We start from the raw sequence: 24,551 nt of genomic DNA, 5'->3' as shown, positions 1-24,551 counted from the left end.
TGATCAGAGATCTGTCCTGATTGTGATCAGAGATCTGTCCTGATTGTGATCAGAGATCTGTCCTGATTGTGATCAGAGATCTGTCCTGATTGTGATCAGAGGTCTGTCCTGATTGTGATCAGAGGTCTGTCCTGATTGTGATCAGAGGTCTGTCCTGATTGTGATCAGAGATCTGTCCTGATTGTGATCAGAGGTCTGTCCTGATTGTGATCAGAGATCTGTCTGATTGTGATCAGAGGTCTGTCCTGATTGTGATCAGAGATCTGTCCTGATTGTGATCAGAGGTCTGTCCTGATTGTGATCAGAGATCTGTCCTGATTGTGATCAGAGATCTGTCCTGATTGTGATCAGAGATCTGTCCTGATTGTGATCAGAGATCTGTCCTGATTGTGATCAGAGATCTGTCTGATTGTGATCAGAGATCTGTCCTGATTGTGATCAGAGATCTGTCCTGATTGTGATCAGAGGTCTGTCCTGATTGTGATCAGAGGTCTGTCCTGATTGTGATCAGAGGTCTGTCCTGATTGTGATCAGAGATCTGTCCTGATTGTGATCAGAGGTCTGTCCTGATTGTGATCAGAGATCTGTCTGATTGTGATCAGAGGTCTGTCCTGATTGTGATCAGAGGTCTGTCCTGATTGTGATCAGAGGTCTGTCCTGATTGTGATCAGAGATCTGTCCTGATTGTGATCAGAGATCTGTCCTGATTGTGATCAGAGATCTGTCCTGATTGTGATCAGAGATCTGTCCTGATTGTGATCAGAGATCTGTCCTGATTGTGATCAGAGGTCTGTCCTGATTGTGATGCCCACACAATGCCTGTTTCTAGCATCTAGCCCGTTTTTATCACACAGCTGCTTGTTTGCTAGGTTGCACTTCATAAGGCTTCTTTCTGGGTATTTGAAGGTGGGCACTGACACAGTTTTAGTGGACATCTCTCTGTCTGTCTAAGATGAAGATTGAACACTTGAGGATTGGTTTCTAGGAGGGAACATACCTGGTGCTGATCAGGCCATAAGTAAGCTGCTTGGTTAAGGGTCATCCTCAGGGTCAATTTTTAAGGAGAAGGGTGAGGTTAAGGGTGGAATAGAGCTTAACATGGAGATACCTGGAGGGGAATTCTGGGTTTGGTTTCCTCTGTGCAGTATGTATAATTTTTTTCCATTTTTGTTTCAAACAATTTTCTTTGTGCCTCACGTATTTCATATCTGATTCTCCTTTTCTTTAATTTTGTTTGGAGAAATGTGAACTTCAAGGGACTGCTACACAGTTAAGCAAACTTTTGTCAAAAAAACTTTTATTTTTACTTTTATTTCTGCCATTTGCTAATCTCCTAATGTCAGCTGTGTGTATATTGCCTTTTATGGAGGTTTGTGGGTGTTACCAAATGCAAATTAGCTATGTTGTGCACACGCCTTTTAATTTATGAGTGATCATCAATAAATGTATGTGAGTATGATGAAAATCCAGCAGAATTTTCTGTTCAGTTGGCTTACCCAAGAATTTACACTCAGATCAAAGATAAATTAGACTCAAATGAAATTAGACCATAAACTGATAAATTAGACCCAATGGAAATAAATAGTGTCTGCTGTCCCCTCGTATAGAGACATTGTTATATATGAATAAACTGGGACACGAAAAAAAGACAAATATTAGACTGATGATCAGTGCAGGTGAAAAATTTATTACCTTATAAGAAAAAATCATTTTCTTTTTTGATATATTTTAAAAAAAAATTTAATTCGTTAGTGAAAAATATAAATCATAGAGAAATGAAAGGAATAAAGTTTTCAATTGTAAAATTTCAAGGTAGTTAAAACTCCATCATTTAGAGAAAATCAACAAATACAAAGAAGCTAACTACAGTACCTACAGAAAAATAAATGGGTTTACAAAGAATACACAACAATTACGGTCTGCTATTTGATTAGTAAAATGAATCAAGAGTAGTTTATTAGTGCAATCACTCCGGGTAATTATTATTATATTAATGGGGCTGATGTTAATTTTTATGGTTTTTCATATAAAGTCATAAAATCTGTCTTGTGGAGTGACACTACATCAATAAGTCTATAAATCCTGATTACGGAAGTTGAACATATTGAGAAGAGACAAAAAAAATAAACACACTATTAATTAGTTAAGGAGCTTTTAGAAAGTTTTTGATACGATGATAACTAAAATCTACCCTTAAAAATAACTAAAATATGAAAAAGCTCTTGCTGGGGTCTTGCTGTAGATCATGGACAAACTCTCACTGAACTGGACATGGAGAGGTGTACTGAGTTACTGCTTTCGCACCTTTAGAAGAAAAAAAAAAACAGAAATCTGGCTTTAGTTATCATATGTAATGGTTTTGTGTAATGGTTTTAGAAAACTAAATACTGGGTGATAAAGAAAGAACACATACTGGTCTCGTAATAGTCATAAACCTTCACAGTAGCTGGTTTCAGGTTCTCCACTGGATGGTCCTGGACGATCGTCAGGGTGTAGACCTTCTCATGACCATGTGTCAGCTAAAACAAGACAGAAAAATATTGGGGGGAAAAATACCTCTGTTCAGCATGTGCTGGTGAACCTGTGCAAGTGCAGGAGGATGGGGTGCAGTAACCAAATGTTTTACTTTTTTGCTGTTGGTGCTTAATCAGAACCATTTTAGCAAGTTAGCGACCTTGTTTTTCTTCTCCCTAATTATTCTCAAGATATCAATAACTTAAATATGTCTAGGAAAATATATATTTTAAAATGTTTTAACTACGTTCATTAGAAAAACTGGATGAGGAGCCAAGCATGAGAAAATCCTTAATTTAATTTAGGTAATATTTTAAAATCTGTGTGTGTGTTTGTTCTTACACTATTCAGGTAGATGATTGTGCTGCAACCGATCTGGTCCACACGTTTCACAGCACCGTCAGTCGACTGGAATAAAGATAATCAGAGTAAAATTTGATCTATGGATATGATACGCTCATCTTCGGAAACTCCATTGTTTCAACATGGGCCTGATACATGCTGTAGTGAACATCTGTATTATTGGAATTGGAAATATTTTTATCTGTGTTTATGCCTCCAGTTATAGGTTAACATTACATTTGAATTGCCGTTCACAAGCCGCACAGACGACGTGTCCACCCTGAATCCAGAAAGACACTTGACTTCAATGACCACCATGTTGGTCTCCAGACGATTGCCGTTATACCTGAAATGAAAAGATCATTAATCACTCAGAATCTCTTCATTTGTTCTAAAGTACCAGACTAACGCATTTCATATACAATCACCTCAGCTTTCTAAAAGTAACTTCTAAAACTATATCAATACTGTAACACGATCAATTTTAATATTTTCCACACATTTTGCTTATTAATTAAAGATGAAACATATGAACACTTTTACATGGTGATCACTTTTGTCTCGCATGCTTTGTTCAATATGTTGCTCTATTTTCGGGAATAAAGACTTTTGTAATTTCAGACTTTAAAATGTTCTATAACAAATGATCATTTTTACTCATTAATAAAGACACCTTAATTCCATGTGCACACTCTGATTGGTTCTCTAGCTGTCCTGTTCTGATGATATCTGATTAGAGTACAGTTCTTTCACTAAATCTGTGTTTTATACTCCAGGTTGTTTTAAATAATTAACAATAAATCAGCAAATACAACTTTTACATGGACGCCTTAAACAAGACATTTTAATTAAATAACTTCCTTATTTCATTCAGAAGGCTTAAAAATTCTTGCATTCAGTTCTTATCTGGCTTTGATTAAATGACTTTAACAGACATTATGCCCAATAACACCATTTGGTTGCATTGCATGTGTTAATGGAAATAATTGTTGTGTCCTATTTTGTAGATATTGGTGTTGCATTAGAACTCACATGACAGTAATGGTCACTTCCAGAGAAGGAACTGGGACTCTGCAGTTCCCAGACGCCGAGGCTGAGATGGTGAATGAAGAGCGGTCAGGAGGAGGAGGGATGTTGTAGCGCAAATTGAACTAGAAGAAAAAAACCCACACTATTAGTATATACAACTCATCCACCCACACTGACCTGCTGAGAAACCGCTTAATTAATAAAGCAGTAAAGTGGGAAATGGTGATATACCGACCTGCACATACACACAGCCTTTCCCTTCTGCCTTGATGCTGTAAACTCCAGGAACCTCCTGCAGATCACTCTCCTGATACAGCAGCCTGTTACTCTGATTAATGGTGAAGGTGTTAATCAGCCCGGATGGTGATGTTATAGTGACGGTTACGACTCCTGCTGGACTGTAGGTGGTGAGACTGTATTTCGCCAAAGCCTGGAGAGCCACCACAGTGTCCTGGATGATGGAAAAGAGTATAGTGAAAGTGTAAAAGTGTTGCTTCTCCCAATCCACTATGGCTGACAATGACAGATACAAAACACAAAAACAAAAACTCTCTACCTTATTAAAGAGATGTCATAAAATGTATAAATATAGTATATTGAAAACCATGGGTGTCGCTAATCCATTTTTAGGGGGGCTTTAGCCCTCCTAACATTTCTACTCAGCCCCCCTAAAAATTCTGCAAATCTCCATAAACTCTACACAAATTCGTGATCGCCACAGTTCCTTTAAAATATTGAAAATGGCTCCTCCCTGTCTTTCAGCACGTTCTTCAATCTGCAGACCGCGGCATCGCAGAGCGAGGATCAGAGGACAAGTGTGTGTGTGTGTGTGTGTGTGTGTGTGAGATCAGGAAGTGTGATTGTATTTGGCTTGTTCAGTACTCAAATGTTATACACATCTATGCAATACAGTGGAATGCGGTTTACCATCCTACCCTGTTAGTCAAACATTTATTTTATTTATTTATTTTTATTTTTTACTATCATACCCTCATTGGGGGCAGAGCCCCCCTTAAATGAGAATCGCCCCTGGATGCCATGGCAATAGATACTAATCAATCAAAGGACGGGAAATTGCTGACGTAATCGTATGCCTGCTAGATGGCCCCAGTGACACCAACTCCAAATCTGATTGGTTAATGGAACAGTTTCATTGCCCCTTATTTTAAGCTCTGGGCGCCTGCACTATTGATTCTGAAGGCCTTAAGGCAGATTTCTTTCACCCTGGCAACACATGATGTCATCCACTGTCTGAAATATGATTGGATAAATACTCTTCTCATAAATATACACTACTGGAAGCAGCACAACCGAGAGAAAAGCTATGAAATGTAGAGAATAGACTATTGGGAATAATTTAATACACATTCATGGAAAAATATATTAAATATATTAAAATGCAAGTCAGTGATTCAGATCACTGTGTTTAGGCCAGCAGAGAAGGACTTACTGACCCTGACGCTCCGCCACTGGCTACTAGTACAAATCTATAAAGAACGTAGGTCCAGTTAATTATTTTATTTCACATTTCAGTGCAGAGCTATAGTGAAATGTTTTTCATACACTGTTACATCTTAAATAGCATTTTTGAAACAATAAGCAGGTATTTGTAGCCTTTAGGATTTAACAGATATAGCTTGTTTTTGAAAAAATATTGTAAAGTTACATTTAGAAAAGTTGAGCACTCTTAAAAAGTGCAATGTGATATGTTGAAGAAGCTCAGGTACCTGTGTAGAAGCGAAGCCCCCGAAGGCGTTCTGCTGCTGAGAAAGCCATTGGACGATGCTGGAGCTGTAACCCAGACCAAACCCAGGTAGCTCAGGTCCAGACATCAGAGCCAGGAGAACATATGAGGTCATCTCCACCTCCAAAGAGTCCGTCACTGACCCATCACTCACTCTGCTCCAGTGCCTTCCACCTGAGGGAGCACAAAAACCCCACATACACTAGCAGTCTTCATCAATTCCACACATTCACTAACAAAATGCAAAATAATTTCAATGAAATACCCAAAGGCAAAATTCTCAAATAACAAAATGGCATCACTGCTAAACACCAACAAACAACCAACAGCAAACTACAAACAGGAACAACATTCTCAATTCAACACCAACACAGGATTTTTATTTACCAGCACACATAAAAAATATTCTTCCAAAACCAACATTTTCCAAATATTACAGTCATGAGCACCGTGCAGTGTTATAGACACCAATATACTCCACTGAAACTCAAAACATGAAAATTCTTAGATACCAAACATTCCATGAAATAACCTACAATGAAGATCCCCCCAACACCAACAGACACCATCCATATTCTCTAATATTTTTTACCACACATAAACAGTGTTTAATTAATTTGTTTAATTAAAGAGTTATTAGAGGTTGGATCACCTGAGATTATGGCCTCTGCATCCAGCTCTGAGATGAGTGTGTTCCTCATCCCCTGATCTCCAGCTAGGGTGAAGGTGTAGAAGAGGAGAGCCTTGGCGTAGGTGGAGTTCACCTGAGTGTACGCATTCCTCAGGCATGTAAGACCGTTGTTCACCACAGAATCCTGCAGTACACAGATTAATAAATGTTTACAGTATATTCTAATCCCTCAGTAAGGAGACAACCAAATGCTTTTAACCTACAGAATTTGCATATAAGAAAATTCTTAATTTCACTTTGATTTGTTTGTTGGTGTTACTCTATAGATTTGAAGTTCATGGTAAATAAATCACTGCTTGTCTCCATACTTCCTGTAGAGTCTGTCTTTCATTGTTGTTTTACTTCACCATTGTAGAATCTTACTGTATAGTTTACTCACTGTATAGTTGAGTTCCAGCATTGCAGCAGTGATGTACGCTGAGAGGGTCACCTCATCATTCACTCCTCCCTGAGAGAGAGAGAGGGAGAGAGAGAGAGAGAATTAATACAACAGCTGATAAAGAAATCATAAAACAGTGCCATTTTTGGAACATTGTTATAGTAAAATAATCAACTTCTTGTTGCAATAACTTATTAATAATTTCATCACGTGTTGTTATTTTCCTCTAACAGCACATGGTCCTGGACTCAGACTGGTGTCCTGACCTTCATGTCAAGATGGAAGAGTTGTCCCACTGAGGCAAAGCATCCATTGTCCTGCTGCTGTTGACCGAGCCAGGCCTTCGCCTGATCCACAAACACCTGATCTACAAAGATGTATCTCATTGCACTTCCAAAAGACTTCATCACGAACGCCGTCAGCCTGAGAACACAAACACAACAATTATAGATAACGACAGATATTCAAGTTTATTTGAAGTTTGTTTATTTTTAAGGTTAAAAAATACATATCAAAACTCTCTTTGTGTTCTCACAGGTTCTATATTAAACCATGAATAGCTTCTAATAACTAATTCATGTTTATTTTATTTATTATAATTATAATTTTTATTAGACTAAAATGAAGCCAACATAAATGAGCACAAAATTGACTAAATATAACTAAATGGTGATAATAAGCTGAGATCAGGTTAGTGGGTGTAAATTAATTGTATTAATTAATTGAAATGCACCAATTAACCATCATTAGTTCATACACTTTTGCTCAGTGGGAGATTTTGTAGAATGTGCAATTCTGAGCCTTTACAACCTGCTTCGTCGTTTCTATTAATTCTAGTAAATTTGTGAAACAGTGGGATGATTGTTTATGGCTGAAAATGTAACAGGAACTAGCATGTTTCTTAGATCTTCCACAACATAAAAAAAACTGTAAGTTAACTGTAGTTAACAATTTTTTGTGGTATAAGAGGAATAAAACATTTTTGGATGCGATGTTCCACTAATTTCACTAATGATCTGAGTGTGACCTTGTTTATCTTTTCTCCTCAGATACAGTCTTTATAATATATAAAACTTTGTTTTCTTTGTTTTCAGCTGTTTAGTTTAGTCTGTTTTTTTCCTGAGACTCACCAAGTGTTTCCTGATGGATCACTCATCCCGAAAGCACTGTAAGATCCATCAAAATGTTTGTAGGTCAGCTCTCTCTGATATCCTGTGCAGGAAGTGAGACACACAAGAAGCTGTGTGAATTATCGACATGTCAGAAGACCACTTGCCAAATTCCCCCAAAACTGGTCGTACCATTCCTTCACTGTTAAACAGCTGAGAATTTTACCCTCATATGTAGATTATAAATTGCTCTAATTTTCATTTTGTGTGGTTTCTGTAATCCACAATTCTACAGAGATGTAGTCTTATAAAGAGTTCTCACCAGTTATGAGGTAGGTCTCAGCTGTACTCCTGATCTGGGGTGTGAGCTGATTGGTGCTCTCCAGGTACTGCAGGATGAAGATGTTTGGTGCGAATCGCAGCATGTTCTGCTCTCCACAGCCGTACGGCATCGCCAGGAGACTCGCCAGGTTCTGTAGAGCTCGACCCATCAGATCTCCTGCAGAGAAACAATGGTAATAAAGTGATATCATTTTCCTTTAGTTTTCTTTCTATAAAATTTATAAACTTGCTTAAGAAACATTTGCTTTAAAGTATTAACTTCACTGATGGGAAAATTAGCCAATGTTAATAAATTGTTCACAAGCAAGAAAATTAACAAAATGGTAAAAAGTAATGTGAAATTCTATTCATGTTAAAGCTCAGTCTATAGCAATATCTTCACATGTATATCTTTATATCTTTATCATATTTTACACACACACACGTAAAATTATAAATATTTTTAGATCTTTGACTCACCCAGCACAGAGACTGAGGCTATGGCTGAACCTTCCACGAACACCTCAGGCAGGGTTAGTGACACTGTCTTCTCAACGGCACCTTCTAAAAGAGATAGAGAACCAAGGAAAAAACACTTGGTATAAACTGTACAGAAACACTGCTGAGTCCCAGAATTCGACATGATTCAGTTTTTTGGAGCAGTGAAATCATATGGACTTAGAATTAACTCTGGCAAAGGCCATGAAACCTGTTCCAGGAGATCCACCTTCCTCTAAAGTTCAGCTTCAGTCCAAACCCAACAGAACAGATTTGTTTACATTTGTTCACATTTTTCACAGTAAGGAATCAGATCTGTGGTAAAATAAAAGGTGAAATAATAAGGTGTGTGTCTGACCTGATGGGCAGAGAAGCTCATTGTAGCTTTTATACTGTTTGGTTCCTTCAGCCTGAAAATCAATAAAAGGCAGAAAGTTATGTTCAGTCACATCAGGATTTATATTGGAAATGTTCCTCATGATCAGAGCTGGGATTTTGCAGCTGTATGATTCATTTTCTAATTAGTAAAATCGCACATGTATAGTTCACACCTTGGAGATTTTAATGAATAAAAGTGTCCATGAAGGTTTCAATAACATCTAAACCATTACTTTTAAACCTGTGATGTTTATTTTTACCAGCATTTATCAAAGATTTTTATTATTTATAGAATATTTATTGTTATTAGTCTGTTTGGCTGGTTACCTTAAGGACACCAAATAATTACATCTACAAAATAATGTGTGTGTTAATCTAAAGTGTACTGTGAATGATCATTGGCTGCAAAATTGATTCAAATTATTATTATTATTATTATTATTATTATTATTATTATTATTATTATTATAAATAACAATATAATCACCAGCACTGTCAGTGTTTTAATGACTGAATCGATTCGTCCTTTCTCAGGTACAGTAACTACATTCTTCCCACACAGAGTCGACGACTGCACGGCCTCCGCTGTCACATTAAAGCTCACCTCACCTATAACACACACACACACGCACACACACGCACACACACACACACGCACACACACACACACACACACACACACACACACACACACATGAAGACATACATGACCATCTGTGCATTTATGCAGTTATCCAGTCAGCTAATCATGTGGCAGCAGCACAATGCATAAAATCATGCAGATTCAACTCAAGAGCTTCAGTATTATTGTTTTCACATCAAACATCAGAATGAAGATAAAGTGTGACTTAAATAGTGACATGGTTGTTGGAGCCTGATGGCCTGGTGTGAGCGTTTCAGAAACTACTGATCTCCTGGGATATTCACATATGACACATTGACTTTATACACAGTGGAGTGAAAAGCAAATAATATTGGGTGAGCAGCAGTTCTGTAGATAGAAATGCCTTGTTGATTGTCAAGTGTTGGTTTGTTGAATGGAGTCAGGAGCTGAAGAAAGCTGAAGTGTGGTATGGATTACAAAACCATGAGGAATCTCACCAGTGAATTTAACACTAAAGACTGAAATGACTTACAGTGAATGGTGACAAGGATAAAGAGTGGAGAGACAAGCGACTTCAGACAGCATGAAGCCGGTCAGCGCTGTGTGTGTGTGTGTGTGTGTGTGTGTGTGAATGCTTCAGACACCACCACTGAAAAAGTCACCAGTTTCCTCATTTTCCATAGAATCAGGGACAGTGTTAGAGCCAGTTACTTCACACTGCCTTTTTTACATAGAGAAAACAGTTACTAAAAAAACTGGAGCTATTTTGAAGCTATTTCCACTTCAGTAATTTGGGAAAATTCTCAGTCTAGCAATTTCAGTGAGCTTTAGATTTTAAAGTTTGACGTACCCAGAACCAGTGGAGCGATGGTCCAGGAGAAGGTCCAGCTCTCATCAGCACACAGACATTGTGTGTAACTGCAGTCTTTACACCGTTGTGCTGAGAACTGCAGCGAATCGCCCAAAGTCACCTCCACCTTTAACACACAGAGTTCGCAACCCATCAGCTTCAAGAAAACTAAACCAAATACTGATTTGTAACTGGTCTTTAGAAACAATAGTGTGTGACACAGTAGAGCTGTGTGGTTAAAAAGGTCAAATTTGTTGCTAATCTATGTTTAAAATAAGATCGCTATTAACGTTGCCAAATATAACAGCAAAGATAGTAAGCTGGATGTCTGCATGTGTTTGCAGAAACCTTTCAGGAATTTAACACCCAAACCCTCATCTTCTCTTAATGCTGTGATGCAATAGTACACATTCTGCTTGTGAGTAAAGGAATATTTGTTTTTAAAAAAAATTCATTAGACCAAACACTTCAGCTCACCATCATGCAGCTCTGTAGGTAGTTGAAGACGGTGGCTTTGAGTGTGAACACTTCTCCTCGGATGACGGAGCTGGGCATGGTGAGACTCACAAAGAAAGGCTGGAAGGCAATAAGCTCGGTTTTCGGGGCGACTCCGAACCCGACAGGTGATGTACAAAACGCATCAGCCTGCCATGTAGTGATGGAGTCTGGGACTGTTTTATTAAGGGCTGTCACTCCAGACTGACTGTAGAGGGGGAAAAACAATGACTTAGTAAAACGGACTGAAGAAATATTGAACAAATACTGATAACAACAGACACACCTGACTGGAACGAGATCCCAGATCCATGTCTCTGGGAAATATTTGCGGATGGTAATAACTGGTTGGTTTGAGTCAGCTGAGCTTGTGGGAACTGAAACGGGGTCTCGGGCGAGGAGAAGTTTCGCCTCCATGGTTGCAGCAAATGTGAATGGGGCTAAAGTTGGAGCTATAGTCAGATGAATAAATATTTGGATATACAGTATATATAGTTAAAATTAAATAATGATCAGGACAGACTCTCAGCTTTAATTTTGAATACATACAAAAGACCAGGATCATGGAAAACAACTGTAGTGGACGATAGAATAATTCTTTCCAAGGTGAAGAAAAACCCTTTACAACAAAAACAGCCCAAGATTTTGTTTTTTGAAGTGGAATGTTCTGCAATGGCCAAATCAATCACATGACCTGAGTCCAGTTCAGCTGCATTTTACTTGCTGAGGTAAGACAAAAGACAAAACACCTGAAGGGCAAGCAGACTCCAGTGAAGGTGGCAGCTACAGTAAAGAGCTGGCAAAGCTTTAAATTAAAGATGAAATGCTCCACTGTGAGCGTATCCACATAGGTTTGATCTGATTTTGGCTTGAATAACAATAACTTTGGAAATGTCTAAATATTTATTGACCTGATTGTAATACACATGTACAGAATCAACTCAAAAAGAAAATGTGCTGGGAAAAGCACTTACCAGACGTAGAAGTGAAATAATTAATACATTCTGAAGGTTTCCTTGTTTTTGCATTGGTGATGATCTTGATTCCAATATCCTGTGGAGGAAAAAAATTAAACAATTTTTTAATATGTGCAAAAAAAAGCTACATATTTCGTAATTGCCCACTTTATTACTATAATATTTGTTGTACTAATCAAGCAAGTCTTCTCCACAAAGTAAATATATTTGTACCACAAGTGATATTTGGAATTGTTGAACAAAAATACTGTCAGTGCTGAATAAGTAAGAAATAATTAATAACAGGGTAGAGATGAAGCAGAGTCACTCCTATAACACCACATCTCCTCGTGTTTTATTCCTCTTACCACACAGCAATTTGCCAATTATTATCATTTTAGCTTAAAAATGAACCACCATACTTTCCTATCCATTAATAATTCATTTAATGTCCTGTTCTCTTGTATTATAAGCTATAAACCATCGTTCTCTCACAGGCCTGTCTTTTTTTTCTCTCTTTGCCGTAATGAAACTCCTCTGTCCTGAAGATTTAGGAAAACTTAAATTTTCCTTAAAAATATCCTTAAATATCACAACTTAAATAACAACTTAAATATCCCTTTAAAGGAAATCACCATGTCAACAATTAATTTTACTGAGCTGTTACTATAGAAAAGTCAATGTATTAGAAGAAGTGCTTCAGAGCTGCTGTTATAGTAAATTAAATAGGCACCTTTTGACCAATCAGAGCACAGTATTATATTCTTGATCATTATCACATGCCAGATTCTACACTAAATCGTACTGCAATATCAGAATGATGTCTTACTTTAAAGGTGTTGTACACATCCACCTTTCCAGAGTCTGGAAAGTAGCCAATCAATTTTCGTGCTTTAACTGCAAATGGGATAATCCCGATGGGTGGTCTCCTCCAGCATGGGTTCGTATTATCTTCATTGATGTTGTATGGATATCCTGATAACGTTTGTACAGGCAGCATGTTGAACACCTGGAATAATGTGCAATATCATTCCTCATTAGTACAGCCATTGTGATGTCTTTTACTGTAAAAAAATAAATAAATAAATAATACAGGAGGAATCAGGAGTTCATTACCAATACATCTTATGACTACCAAGAGTGAGCGAAATTCATAACATCATACAGATACATGTCAAGAGCTTTAGTTACTGTTCATATTAAATATCAGAAAGGCTGAAAAGTCTAATCTATGATCATGGCATAGTTGTTGCTACCAGTTGGGCTGGTTTCAGTCTTTTAATTCTGATCTTCTGAGATTTTCACACATAACAGTAACTTTAGTTTTTCAAAGAATGGTGTGAAAAACAAAAAAACATCCTGTGAAAGGAAGGGCTGAAGAATCAATTGCAAAATATATTAATAAAATATATTAATAAAATATATTAATTCAGTTATTCAGGGATTAAAAAAAAATCCAACTCAGATATAAATATTTCATATCTGAGTATTTCATCTGTCAATTAAAGGTGCCTTGTTAATATAGCAGTTTCTGTTTGCATGTTTCTTTGATAAAATAAATGATTTTGAAAGAAATTTCTTTTAAACAATATATCGTTGAAAAACATGATGAGAAACATGTGGCAATAACAGATCAGGTTTCTTTTTGGATGCAATTGTATGGAAAATAACTGAAACTATAAGAAGCCAGCCACCAGCAGAGGACAGCAGCAGCACACAGAGAGAGAGGGGCAGTTTCGAAGAACTCAGTTTAATTAAACAGTCATTTGCTTGAGAACGCCATTTTGGTGTGTTCTTTGTTTATTTCCACCTTTTCCTGACTCTACTTTGTTGTTCTTGTACAAACTCAAATCACTCCACTTGCCATGCTGTGGTGAACAGAACAGAAAGAACAGAAATCCTAGGCTTGAGCCCTACCTGGTGTGCCCTACCTGGTGTGCCCTACCTGGTGAGCCCTACCTGGTGAGCCCTACCTGGTGTGCCCTACCTGGTGTGCCCTACCTGGTGTGCCCTACCTGGTGTGCCCTACCTGGTGTGCCCTACCTGGTGAGCCCTACCTGGTGAGCCCTACCTGGTGTGCCCTACCTGGTGTGCCCTACCTGGTGTGCCCTACCTGGTGAGCCCTACCTGGTGAGCCCTACCTGGTGTGCCCTACCTGGTGTGCCCTACCTGGTGTGCCCTACCTGGTGTGCCCTACCTGGTGTGCCCTACCTGGTGAGCCCTACCTGGTGTGCCCTACCTGGTGTGGCCTAATCTAAGCACAAGTCACACTCACAACCTTTTTATTTACTTCTATAAATCCTGTTTGCCTTTTCACTCATTGGCAATCAATTGTTTTTGCTTTCTGTTTGGGTCAGCAATTAACCATCCCAGTACAGAAACTGGATTTTGTGGCACAAAGCAAAGACAAAACAAAGTGGACTGTAATTGTTCCAAATTTAAAACTGAATATTAAAAATAAGCTGCATGAGTGAACTTTGCTGAACGTACAGATTGGATGTTGAGCTCCTTCTCTGGTTGCAGCAGCAGCAGACTCTGATCTATGGCCTTCACTGAACACAGGGAACCTGGAGCAGCTTTCAGCTTCAGTGACGCCTGGTCACCAGGAAGCTCCGTAGAAGGTGAAAACTGTAGAGACACCTGAAAGACCAGAAGAAAATAAAATGAAGTGATGAAGTGGGTTTCCATCTGTAATTGGATGGCATTAGTGATGGACAATCTCTAGACTGACTAAACTCCTGTAATGAAAACTGCCTTTGGGAATAGGTAATAACAAAATGGGAAGGTATAGCCTGAACAGACCATATTCTTGTCTTATCATCAATAGTTGAAGAAGGAGGCTTTCCAATTAATGCACAAAGGAGGATCATCTGACAGATTATAATATATTATTGGGGATATTGTTGATCGATGGATCTCCTTAACCAGTTGACATACCATCCTTTATATAGGCCGTGCCAGAAATCTATAGTATTTTGGAGTTTGTGACTGAGGTTAATATGGCAGTTAGAAAGCTTCATAAAGGTCAGACTGCAGGGATGGACAGCAGAAAAAACTGTATATCAAGCATCAATCATTTATTTTGTTTTTTGACCCTGTGCCAGTCATAACTCTGTTCTTGAACTTGAAAAAATAGAAATAGACCTGTTTCAGGTTCATTTCTGACCTTGTTTGCTAAACACAGCTGAATGGGGTAGTTCATGCTGTCTGCCACAACCTCACCACTGGAAAGGATGGTGTACAGGACGACCTGAGCAACTGGAGACACCTTTAGCATCTTCTGCAGAGTCACCACCAGGTTGCCCTTGTGCACTGCAAAAAAATATGTCAAGAAGTTTAAAAAAAGCTCGAATTTCAGCTACCTAGCTAATATAAAGTTTAATGAACCTTTTCCAGGGCTGACGGCTTCTACAATACTTCCTTGTTGAACTAAATGTCCTTTATTCATCACCTAAACACAAGAATATATGAATACTAATTAAGGTTAAATTGCAATATTATATTTAATTATATTTCTGGGTAAAGGAAATGGTATATTCTGTCATAAAGTTTGTAAATGAAAAACTGAGCAATGCATGGGACTTTGACTAAGACGTCATTTTCAGTTATACTCATGCAAACATCTCTTAAAAGAAATGAATACAGTAAAAGGATTAATTATGCAGCAAGTTTTTTTAATTATAATCCGATTTTATAATGTTATAGTGGAAGCCAAACTCACCATGTAGAAGAAGGATAAGGTCTTCTTCTGGAATGGGAGTATGTTTTGGTGTATCAGGTACTGAGCTTTGATAACAGCATTTTTGTGGCAGCTGAAAGGCACTGAGCTGCTTTTCAATTTAATAAAACTACGACTTTTGGAGTAGAAAGGCTGAAGCCAGAGGTAGGCTGTGGGGTAGTATGGTGTGAGCTGATTTTCCCCATACACAACCTTTCTGTTAGTCTTTTCATACTGGGCCTAGGTAAAATAAAATAGAGAAAAATAGAGAACTTTAACATGATTTATTTTCATACCACAGTGCTACTGAATTAATGATTTCTTTTCATATTATTTTAAGAGAAGGGAATGACAGATGAAGATGGTCATTTTTACAAAAGATAAAGACTTCACTCACCTCTAAAGTGACCGGCTCTGGACCCCATGATTCAGTGTCAAGGGAAAAGAGAGCGCTCCCTTTATCATCGGTTAGCAGCTTCTGGACTGAATTTTTATTAGCGTACCTTACAGTCAGATACACCACTTTCCTTCTTAAAGGACTGGATTTTGGGCTGGTCACTTTAACCTAATGAAGATGGACAGGAATATCAAATCAGTTCATCTGTCACAGAGAGAAGAAAATTGCCTTAACTTAGCACAAAACACTGTTTTTATGTTACACAGTAGTTTATATAATCAAATAGCAAACTGATGTTAGCTAGCTAGTTAGCATAATCATCTACTAGTTTTTAATAGTTAAGCGTTCTATAACCTGGTAGTAACAATGCGTATTATTTAAACACAGTTAAATAATTAAAATAATTCACCTAAAGAAGCAAATCTGTCTAGTTTTTAATATCACAATATAGTATTTAGGCTAAGATTGGCATACTATTTTACTGCCTCGCTACATGAAGAGAGATAACTAGAAAACTCCATAGCTTAGTGTGTTTATGTATGTTTAGCAAAGCCTATATAAAATGCTTGTGAAAACATTTTAAATTATATAATTACCTGTCCCTCATATACCATTCCCAGCCTAAACATTGCTGGAGAATCCTCAAATGAAAGTGTGACCATATTAGTTGTGATAGGAGTGCTGCGTGAACCAGTCAGGATCACACCTACAGGATAAACACAGCGATCTTGGCAGAGGAAGAAACTGATTTGTCTTTGAGACAGACCAAAGAAAGCTGCAAAGAAGAATGTGTGATGTATGTATTTATGTAACAATGCTGTCACGAATTGTGATCTCTAACCAGTTCCTTCTTCTTCCACTTCACACTGAGCCGTGATTAAACCTTCGTAGCGTGAATCGGTCAATGCGAATTCTTTCAGATTTAAGACGCGTGTTCCACAGCCCGTCTTGTCAGTCTAAAGAAAAAAGATATTTCGTAAAAATGTGAGCAAGAACGACTTTTCAAGAACTTATCACATCATCCCATGACTTTATACTGAAAAAAAAATCACATATGAATTTTTGTTCCTTACACAAAGGTATGGATGCTATTTACATTACCCTACATGTATTTTTTAAATATGTGATCTTTCAAAATGAAACCCTATTGCCATATAATATGACTATATTAAACAGATTATTTAATTTCTTACCTTCACTTTATATTTCCTACAGATGTCTGGTATTACTGAGATCCCATATGGGCGCCACCAGTATCTGTAACTGTTATGGCAGACGGTGGCCTTCACCGTCCCATTCACCGGCTTTCCGTATGTATATCTGCATGGCAGAATGGAAAATTATGGAATATGGATAATCCATATAGTCCGAGAGCAGCTTCTATACCTTGTCCAGTTTTGCTAAATTTTTGTTAAATGATTGATATCTTAAAGATTTACAATACAGAGAGTACAGTATATTGGCTTTTTAAAAAAGTTTTAATTCTGTTGTTTTGAAACATTCCAGTCTGGCGTAATGAAACAGAACGTTATTAAGTAGTGAACACTCACTTTGCACAAACTTTCAGCGTGGCATATGTGTCCAAGATGGTTATGACTGGAGGAAGCTGGACCGTCACTTCAAATGTTGGCAGAACTGTAATAGATGGTGTAACACAGCATTACCATATAGTAACTGCCCATTTAAACCGTGCTCTAATGCAAGATATTTTCAAGTTGTACGTCCTCTAGTGTGTGTGTGTGTGTGTGTGTGTGCAATTTTCCATGTGAAAATGCAAAATACGTCTAGGTGAGGTCAGAATAAGTGCTTGGACGCCTACATATAGGAATGACCAAAAACTGGATTGATAAATGAATAAAACAACAAACAAACTGTAATAAAGTAACTGTAGTAAACTCTTACTAAAGAATAAATAGAATCAGTGGTGTAAAAAAATTTTAGAATTCAAAACACTACTTGACTGTTATGCTCTGCAATAATAGTAATAATTTCACCAACTTAAAATTTAGATTAAATTCTCTAATAAATATTTGAAATCATCCATTTTTAATAATCATATTTATATCATACATTTTATTTACATTAAAATATTAAATTCATAGAGATATGAAGAAAATAACTGTCCTAAGTTACTTTTTATTTTTTGTCTATAGTCATAATAATAATTATGACACTGAAATAAAGATTAGATATATTTGGTATTCTAAGGACATTAAGAAAGATAAACTGGTCCTGACCGTAGTCCTTGACTTCGAAGGTTTGCGTGATGGCTCTGTTTTTCTCGTCCCACGCAGTTATGAAATAAAATCCTTTTGTGGCCTCAGAGTTAATGGGATATGACAGATCCACCAGACCGCTGGACGTGGAGACATTCAGCCACTGACCAATGCGGTTTGAGTTCGGGTCCTGACATAAAAGTAAGTAAATAAATAAAAAAATTAACACGCTTCTACTGCATCATAAGATATGGCCATGAGATTAAAACGAATATTATTGAGTCAATAACATGTTTTAATGAGGATACTACGTTCCCAAGTGCCTGAAAATAAGAACATAAGAGCAGAAAAATCTTTATTTTAAAAGCACAGCATTTCAGAAATACACGAAATGCACAGTGAGTGTTGAACCTGTAACATGGCACAGTACCTGCACTTCTATTGTAGGAAACTGAAACAAAAAGAACAAAAGGGCTGTTATAATCACATTAAACACATACATAAATTAATATTTTTAGCACTTTCTATAAATCCTATACTCTAAAATCATCATAATTCATTTATAATTCTTTGGTAACTTGCCGTTTCAATCTGATAATGCCTCGAAGTGTCATTATATTATTAACTCCTTCAAGACTACAATGGCCCGTTGTTTGTTTATTTGTTTACTGCTTGTTACATTCCTTAAATGATTGAATGATGTTATAAATATAAACTTATTGACTTATTGATATGAATAGACGTTTTGACACCTTCTGATTGTAGGTGAGGAAACTGGTGTCCAGGGAGACGATGCGGAACTTCACTGTGGGGGAAAAAAATGAATATCTATTAATACTGTTGCCTTTCAAATCTGATTCATTTTTAATACATGATTAAATAATGTAGCTGAAAGCTAAGGGCTCCCATTAAAAATCAGGATAAAACACAGACACAGACACTAAAATGACCACGATAATATAAATAAGACTGAATCGGGAAAGTAAAGGAAATTTAGAAACTACTACAGAAAGTGAAACTAAAGAAAGTGATAATTGCAGGTTAATATTAATGCATTTGTTCTAATATGTTATTTTCTATATAATGGCTCATTTACAGTAATAATAATAAACATATCTTTTTAAAAAATGTTCTTTAACAAAAACATTGTTGGTGAGCAAATGACTGTTTGTAGCTGCTTTAATGTATTCCTTGTTTAATTCCATGACACGAAACCAAAAGAAAGAAAAGAAATGAAGCCAAAAAGAATTAGGTGCTAGTAGTGAGGTCAGGGGTGGAACCAGGGCAGTAGGCGAGGAAAACATAAAAACAGGAAGTATAAACATATGTTTAGAGCAGGGGTCATCAATCATACACAGTGTGAGGGCTAGTGTGGCTTTTATTCTAAGAAGTGGTTCATCAAGTGTGCCTTCAGTTTGGCTGGAATGAAACCCTGAATCCAGACCAGTCCTTTGAGGATGAGTGAAGACCCCGGGTTTAGAGAGCGTTACCTGTTTGTCCTGGTTTATAGATGGGTTTGTCCGTCTGAATGAAGGTCAGATGTTCTGGAGGTGTGATGAGAATCTTCGTTGCCTTGTTCAGGTTTGTTTTGAACCCTTTAATCTGAATCTTGATAGATGCTATTGATTCCATGCGTACGACAGGAACCTTTTATAAATAAATAAATAAATAAATAAAACTTTATAACATGTATGTAATTAAATAATGAAATGATTAAAAATAGAAAATAATGTACGACGATGATGACGATGATGATTAATATTAGTAATTTTATCACACAATCTGACCTGGAACTGGACACAGCGGTAATAATCTTTTCTTATAAAAGTTTCCTTCAGAAGAGGGACACTCTTTTGGTTATGCTCCAGGGTCACCACCATTGAAACAGGTCCAAAAGGTTTGACTGTGACACATAGTGTCTCTGTTGTGCCCCCTACAGTCTGGGATGTGACAGCCAACAGGTAAAAGCTGAACAGATGAACAGAGACAAAAAAAAAATAAGATAGGTAAAGACAAGCAAATTCGTTTTGATTTCTATAAAGTGATGCATGATGCTCTGTGCTTTATGTCGTACAACTTATATCAAAGAAATCCCACTGATACAGTTTTAACAAAATGTCAGTTACACTGTAAATTTCTCCATAATAAAAAGAAAACTTTAGAAAAAATAATAACTCTTACGTGTTTTTGGAGGTCACCTGTGAAAGGATGCCTGGAAAAAACAAGAAAAGTAAACAAATTACTCCATGAGGGCGCATCCTGGAACAGAATCGAGCTCGATCATACCAGGTAAGATGATCTTAGAGCACTCGGGGTAGTTATTAAAGTTAACCACCCAAATATGTTCACCGGTGTTCTTAGTGGTGTGAAATGTGCTTTGTGAGCACCTCCTTCTTGTATCACTTCTTCTGGCCTTGCACTGTATGTATCACATGCCTCACCTTATCTGTCTTATTTTAGTTATCATTAGTGATTATTCAGTTAAATAAAACATTTTATAAAAATAACTAACAGCTTCTCAGAGGAATGTAAAACACAGATTATTTATATATAAATTATATTTTTTCAAAATTAAATACATCAGGTTTCCTCATATTTCAGAATATATTTATTTTGGCTTTTCTGCCATATATATATATACATATATATATATATATATATATATATATATATATATATATATATATATATATATATATATATATATATATATATATATATATATATATATAAGCATAATACACCTTATACAGTAATAAACAAATCGTGCACAAACATTTTTATTAGTTTAATATAAATAACAAAATATCTAAATGAATATGTAGAAATTTAAGTGACAGTACCACAGTCTAAATTTCACCTTAAAGAAGTAAGAAGTAGTTTATCAATATCAAGTGTCAATATATATATATATATATATATATATATATATATATATATATTGACAGCAGTTTCATCTTTTATACCTGTTCCAGCTAAGAGAAGAGTTTAATAGTCAGGTTTTGAGCTGGAGCTGTGTGGGCGGAGCAATTGGAACTTAAAATCTGATTCATCTATACTAACATGGTGAAGCGGCACATATACTTGATACAATGACCTATAAAATGCCAAAGGTTTGAAATATACTGTAATGTTTCATGAGCTAATTCCTGTGATATTTTTCTTTCATGAGAGTTCAGCATTTGTGAAATTTCTGACTGTGTGCCGCGTGTCTGTACACAGATCTGAGACATACTACAACATTGAAAAGTTATTATCAGGTTGACGGTCATCGTGTTCCTCTTCACTGCTGGTAGGACAAACAGTTCTTGAACAAGGTGAAGAAAGAGAGACACAGAGAGAGAGAAAATTTCAATCATTTTTTTACAAGCACATTTAACTGCAGAAAACGACTTAACAAATGTATCTATTTTAGTCTTTTATATTATCTTTTATATTATTTTCCTTTGCAGTATTATTGATCAAGCTTAGAATAGTTTTGTTCTATTGTTGCTGTCTTATCATAGGAAATACCAGGGGCATATCAAGGATTTGAAAACATCAGGGGCTGAGCCCAAAACATCCGGGGCTAATTGAGGAGAGGGGGTAAGCAAGAATAACACGTTTTGTAAGAGGATTTTTATGTAATATTGTTTAATAATAAACACAAATTAACACAAACGGTATGCAACTTTAGAAAATTTAATCCAATCTTTTTTCTGACTCCTCCCATCATTTCAGAGTATTGCTACTAAAAAAGGAGTTCATTAAATTCATTACATTTTCTCTCACACAGGTATGCCATGCAATATTATCTCTTTTACTGCTTGTGTGTGAAGCAGTGTCGTGCAGATCCTTTATTATTACTATTATTTTACAGTAATCTATATTATACATGCACCTATTATTTCATTCCTGATTTATGCTGCCACTACTGTATGAATTATTCTTTTTTGTTTATTTTTTTATTTTCTCTTATCTCTTTATCTTCTCTTATCGTTCTCTCGTCTCTCATTCTCTCAGCTATCTTACTGCTTGTATCTTGTCTACTTCATGCTCTTGGTGACTTTTCTATACTATTTTTTTGAGGGTGGAATCATCAGAGAGTATCTCAGAGCCTTGAGCAAAATGGTCAATTATCATACTAGTATTTCTAGTGCTGAGAATTCCTTTATCAACAGACAGAACAGCTGAATGATGGAGTCTGTTCTGGTCCATTGTTCACCTATAAGTCATGTCTGTATTTTAACTTAAATACTGCATTAGTTGAATAATAGAAAGTCATGAGGTTCAGACTGTAATGTCTTAGTGCTTTAACAGCTTATATTTTATTTAGATCTATCTTTAGGATGATTTAATTTAAGGCTTTTGTAGGTCTTGGGTATGGAATAATGTTCTAAAGGGTCCTATATGTCAGGGGTTTTCAGAATCAGAGACAGTGGGCCTCCTTTTCAACACAACATACATTTGTTAGCCACTTTAATCAACTGTGTTAACATTAAATATTAGAAGTTAGACTTTTATCTGAATAATAAGATTGTTGTGTTTTCTGACATTTTTATTGCTGTCCCGTTTAAGGGCTGTAAGGTGTTTTAGTCACGTGGTGTGAAAGCGGCGCCGCGCAGACCGACAGGCGAGAGCGTGGTGTGTGTGTGTGTGTGTGTGTGTGTGTGTGTGTGTGTGCGCGGAGTCAAAATCGTGTACAGTAAAGGCAACAGTGCTCCAATAAAACGATCAACATTTCATTAATTCCTCTACACTACAGTGGAAAATTAGGGATAAGACATTCTAGCTATATTTATCTTTGTACATATATATATACACACACAGTGAGGGAAAAAATGATTTGATCCCCTGCTGATTTTGTACGTTTGCCCACTGACAGAAATGATCAGTCTGTAATTTTAATGGTAGGTTTATCTGAACAGTGAGAGACAGAATAACAACAAAAAATCCAGAAAAATGCATTTCAGAAAAGTTCTACATTGATTTGCCTTTTATTGAGTGAAATAAGTATTTGACCCCTTCGCAAAACATGACTTAGTACTTGGTGGCAAACCCTTGTTGGCAATCAGAGAGGTCAGACATGTAGTTGGCCACCACTCAGAATCTGAATATATATGCTCACAGTAACATTTGTACTGGTTTAGAAATATAGTATATTAAATATAAATCCAGTAATATAAAATGATAAGGTTACATGTTTGAGAGAATAATAAGAAAACAATTTAATTAGTATGTGTTTATGCTACACAATTAAATACTTATATAATCAAATATACAATAATAGGAACCTGCCCAGTGAACAAGCTGTATAGAGGCATAACAACAAAAACCCACTAAACATGAAATGAGTAATTGTACATATGTACATGTGTAGTCTTCTATTAAATTAGACAGTGAGTGTATATACAGATATATACACAAACACTGCAGGATCGTTCCAAGGCTCTGATGGACCGGTCTAGACATTTATTTTTTGTTAATTTTTGTTTAAATTTAGTCACAGAACTTTAATTTAAAACAATACAGATATGAAGATATGAAGTGCTCTTTATATTTAGGCTCATTGTGTTCCTTTTCCTCTTCTGTTTTGACTACCATAACAATAAACTGTCCTCGAATACTGATTAAGAAGCTGATCTGATTAAGAGATCACAGTTTATTCAACTTTATTAGAAAACATTACAAGATATAAAGCTTTTTTTAACCAATAATTATTCTTTTGCTAAATTTCATAATCAGTACACATCAGTATTTTGTTGTTCAAAGTTACTTGCTGTTAATCTCTCCTGTCACATTTCCTTTGTAAATTTTAATTGATTTGGATATATAGCTGACCAACAGTATTTTGGAGCTTTGGAAGACATTATGACTCAATTTTGATGACTTTATTGTTTTTGGTCGCAGCACCACTGATGAACATGACAAATACACAGGATTTTTACTAAAGCAAATAATCAGAAAAATTTTTCTGAAAATTTATCAGAAAAATATGGTAAAATTGGCATGTGAAGGTGGGTAGTGTCTGCAGCAGTGGTGTAAAGTAACAAAGTAAAATTACTTCATTACAGTACTTAAGTATTTTTTGAGAGTTTTTGTACTTGAGTTTTTATATTTCTGTCAACTTTTACTTCACTACTTTTTTGAAACAAATTCTATACTTTTACTCCGATACATTTTCTGTTCGGTGTTTTCGTTACTTACTACAAAAAATCCTGCTTCCAAATTTGCGGTAAAGGAAGTTTGTGGTCAGTGAAGACTTTAGGCCATGTCCACACGGAGCTGGGGATTTTTAAATACAGAGATTTTTCAACTTTGTTTTTTTTTT

The 24,551-nt window shown here is 36.3% G+C and overlaps 1 protein-coding gene across 2 annotated transcripts; it reads right to left on the bottom strand.

The window, feature by feature from the left end:
• Positions 1-1,728: 1,728 nt before the first annotated feature.
• On the bottom strand, positions 1,729-20,623 carry LOC131353403 (alpha-2-macroglobulin-like protein 1). Of its 2 annotated transcripts, none has more exons than XM_058390407.1 (35): positions 20,423-20,623; positions 20,029-20,209; positions 19,732-19,888; positions 18,994-19,046; positions 18,672-18,692; positions 18,263-18,431; positions 17,576-17,660; positions 17,219-17,345; positions 16,867-16,981; positions 16,622-16,731; positions 16,026-16,193; positions 15,632-15,868; positions 15,298-15,361; positions 15,077-15,222; positions 14,401-14,550; positions 12,740-12,919; positions 11,929-12,007; positions 11,241-11,406; positions 10,937-11,162; positions 10,460-10,586; positions 9,493-9,614; positions 8,986-9,037; positions 8,610-8,693; positions 8,131-8,307; positions 7,830-7,911; positions 6,966-7,122; positions 6,700-6,768; positions 6,282-6,444; positions 5,613-5,803; positions 4,121-4,336; positions 3,889-4,007; positions 3,094-3,202; positions 2,857-2,922; positions 2,414-2,519; positions 1,729-2,304 (listed from the first exon to the last, which is right to left on the bottom strand). In XM_058390407.1, exons 1-35 carry the CDS (start codon positions 20,497-20,499, stop codon positions 2,258-2,260), a joined length of 4,398 nt encoding a protein of 1,465 aa, XP_058246390.1. In that variant the 5' UTR covers positions 20,500-20,623; the 3' UTR covers positions 1,729-2,257. The 2 variants fall into 2 exon arrangements, with proteins under 2 accessions (XP_058246390.1, XP_058246391.1); XM_058390408.1 differs by having other exon boundaries at positions 11,241-11,394.
• Between the last annotated feature and the right edge of the window lie 3,928 nt (positions 20,624-24,551).

This window comes from Hemibagrus wyckioides, linkage group LG05 (assembly GCF_019097595.1).
Source record: "Hemibagrus wyckioides isolate EC202008001 linkage group LG05, SWU_Hwy_1.0, whole genome shotgun sequence".
NCBI classification, from domain to species: Eukaryota; Metazoa; Chordata; class Actinopteri; order Siluriformes; family Bagridae; genus Hemibagrus; species Hemibagrus wyckioides.
This window is presented reverse-complemented; position numbering and strand designations above follow the sequence as displayed.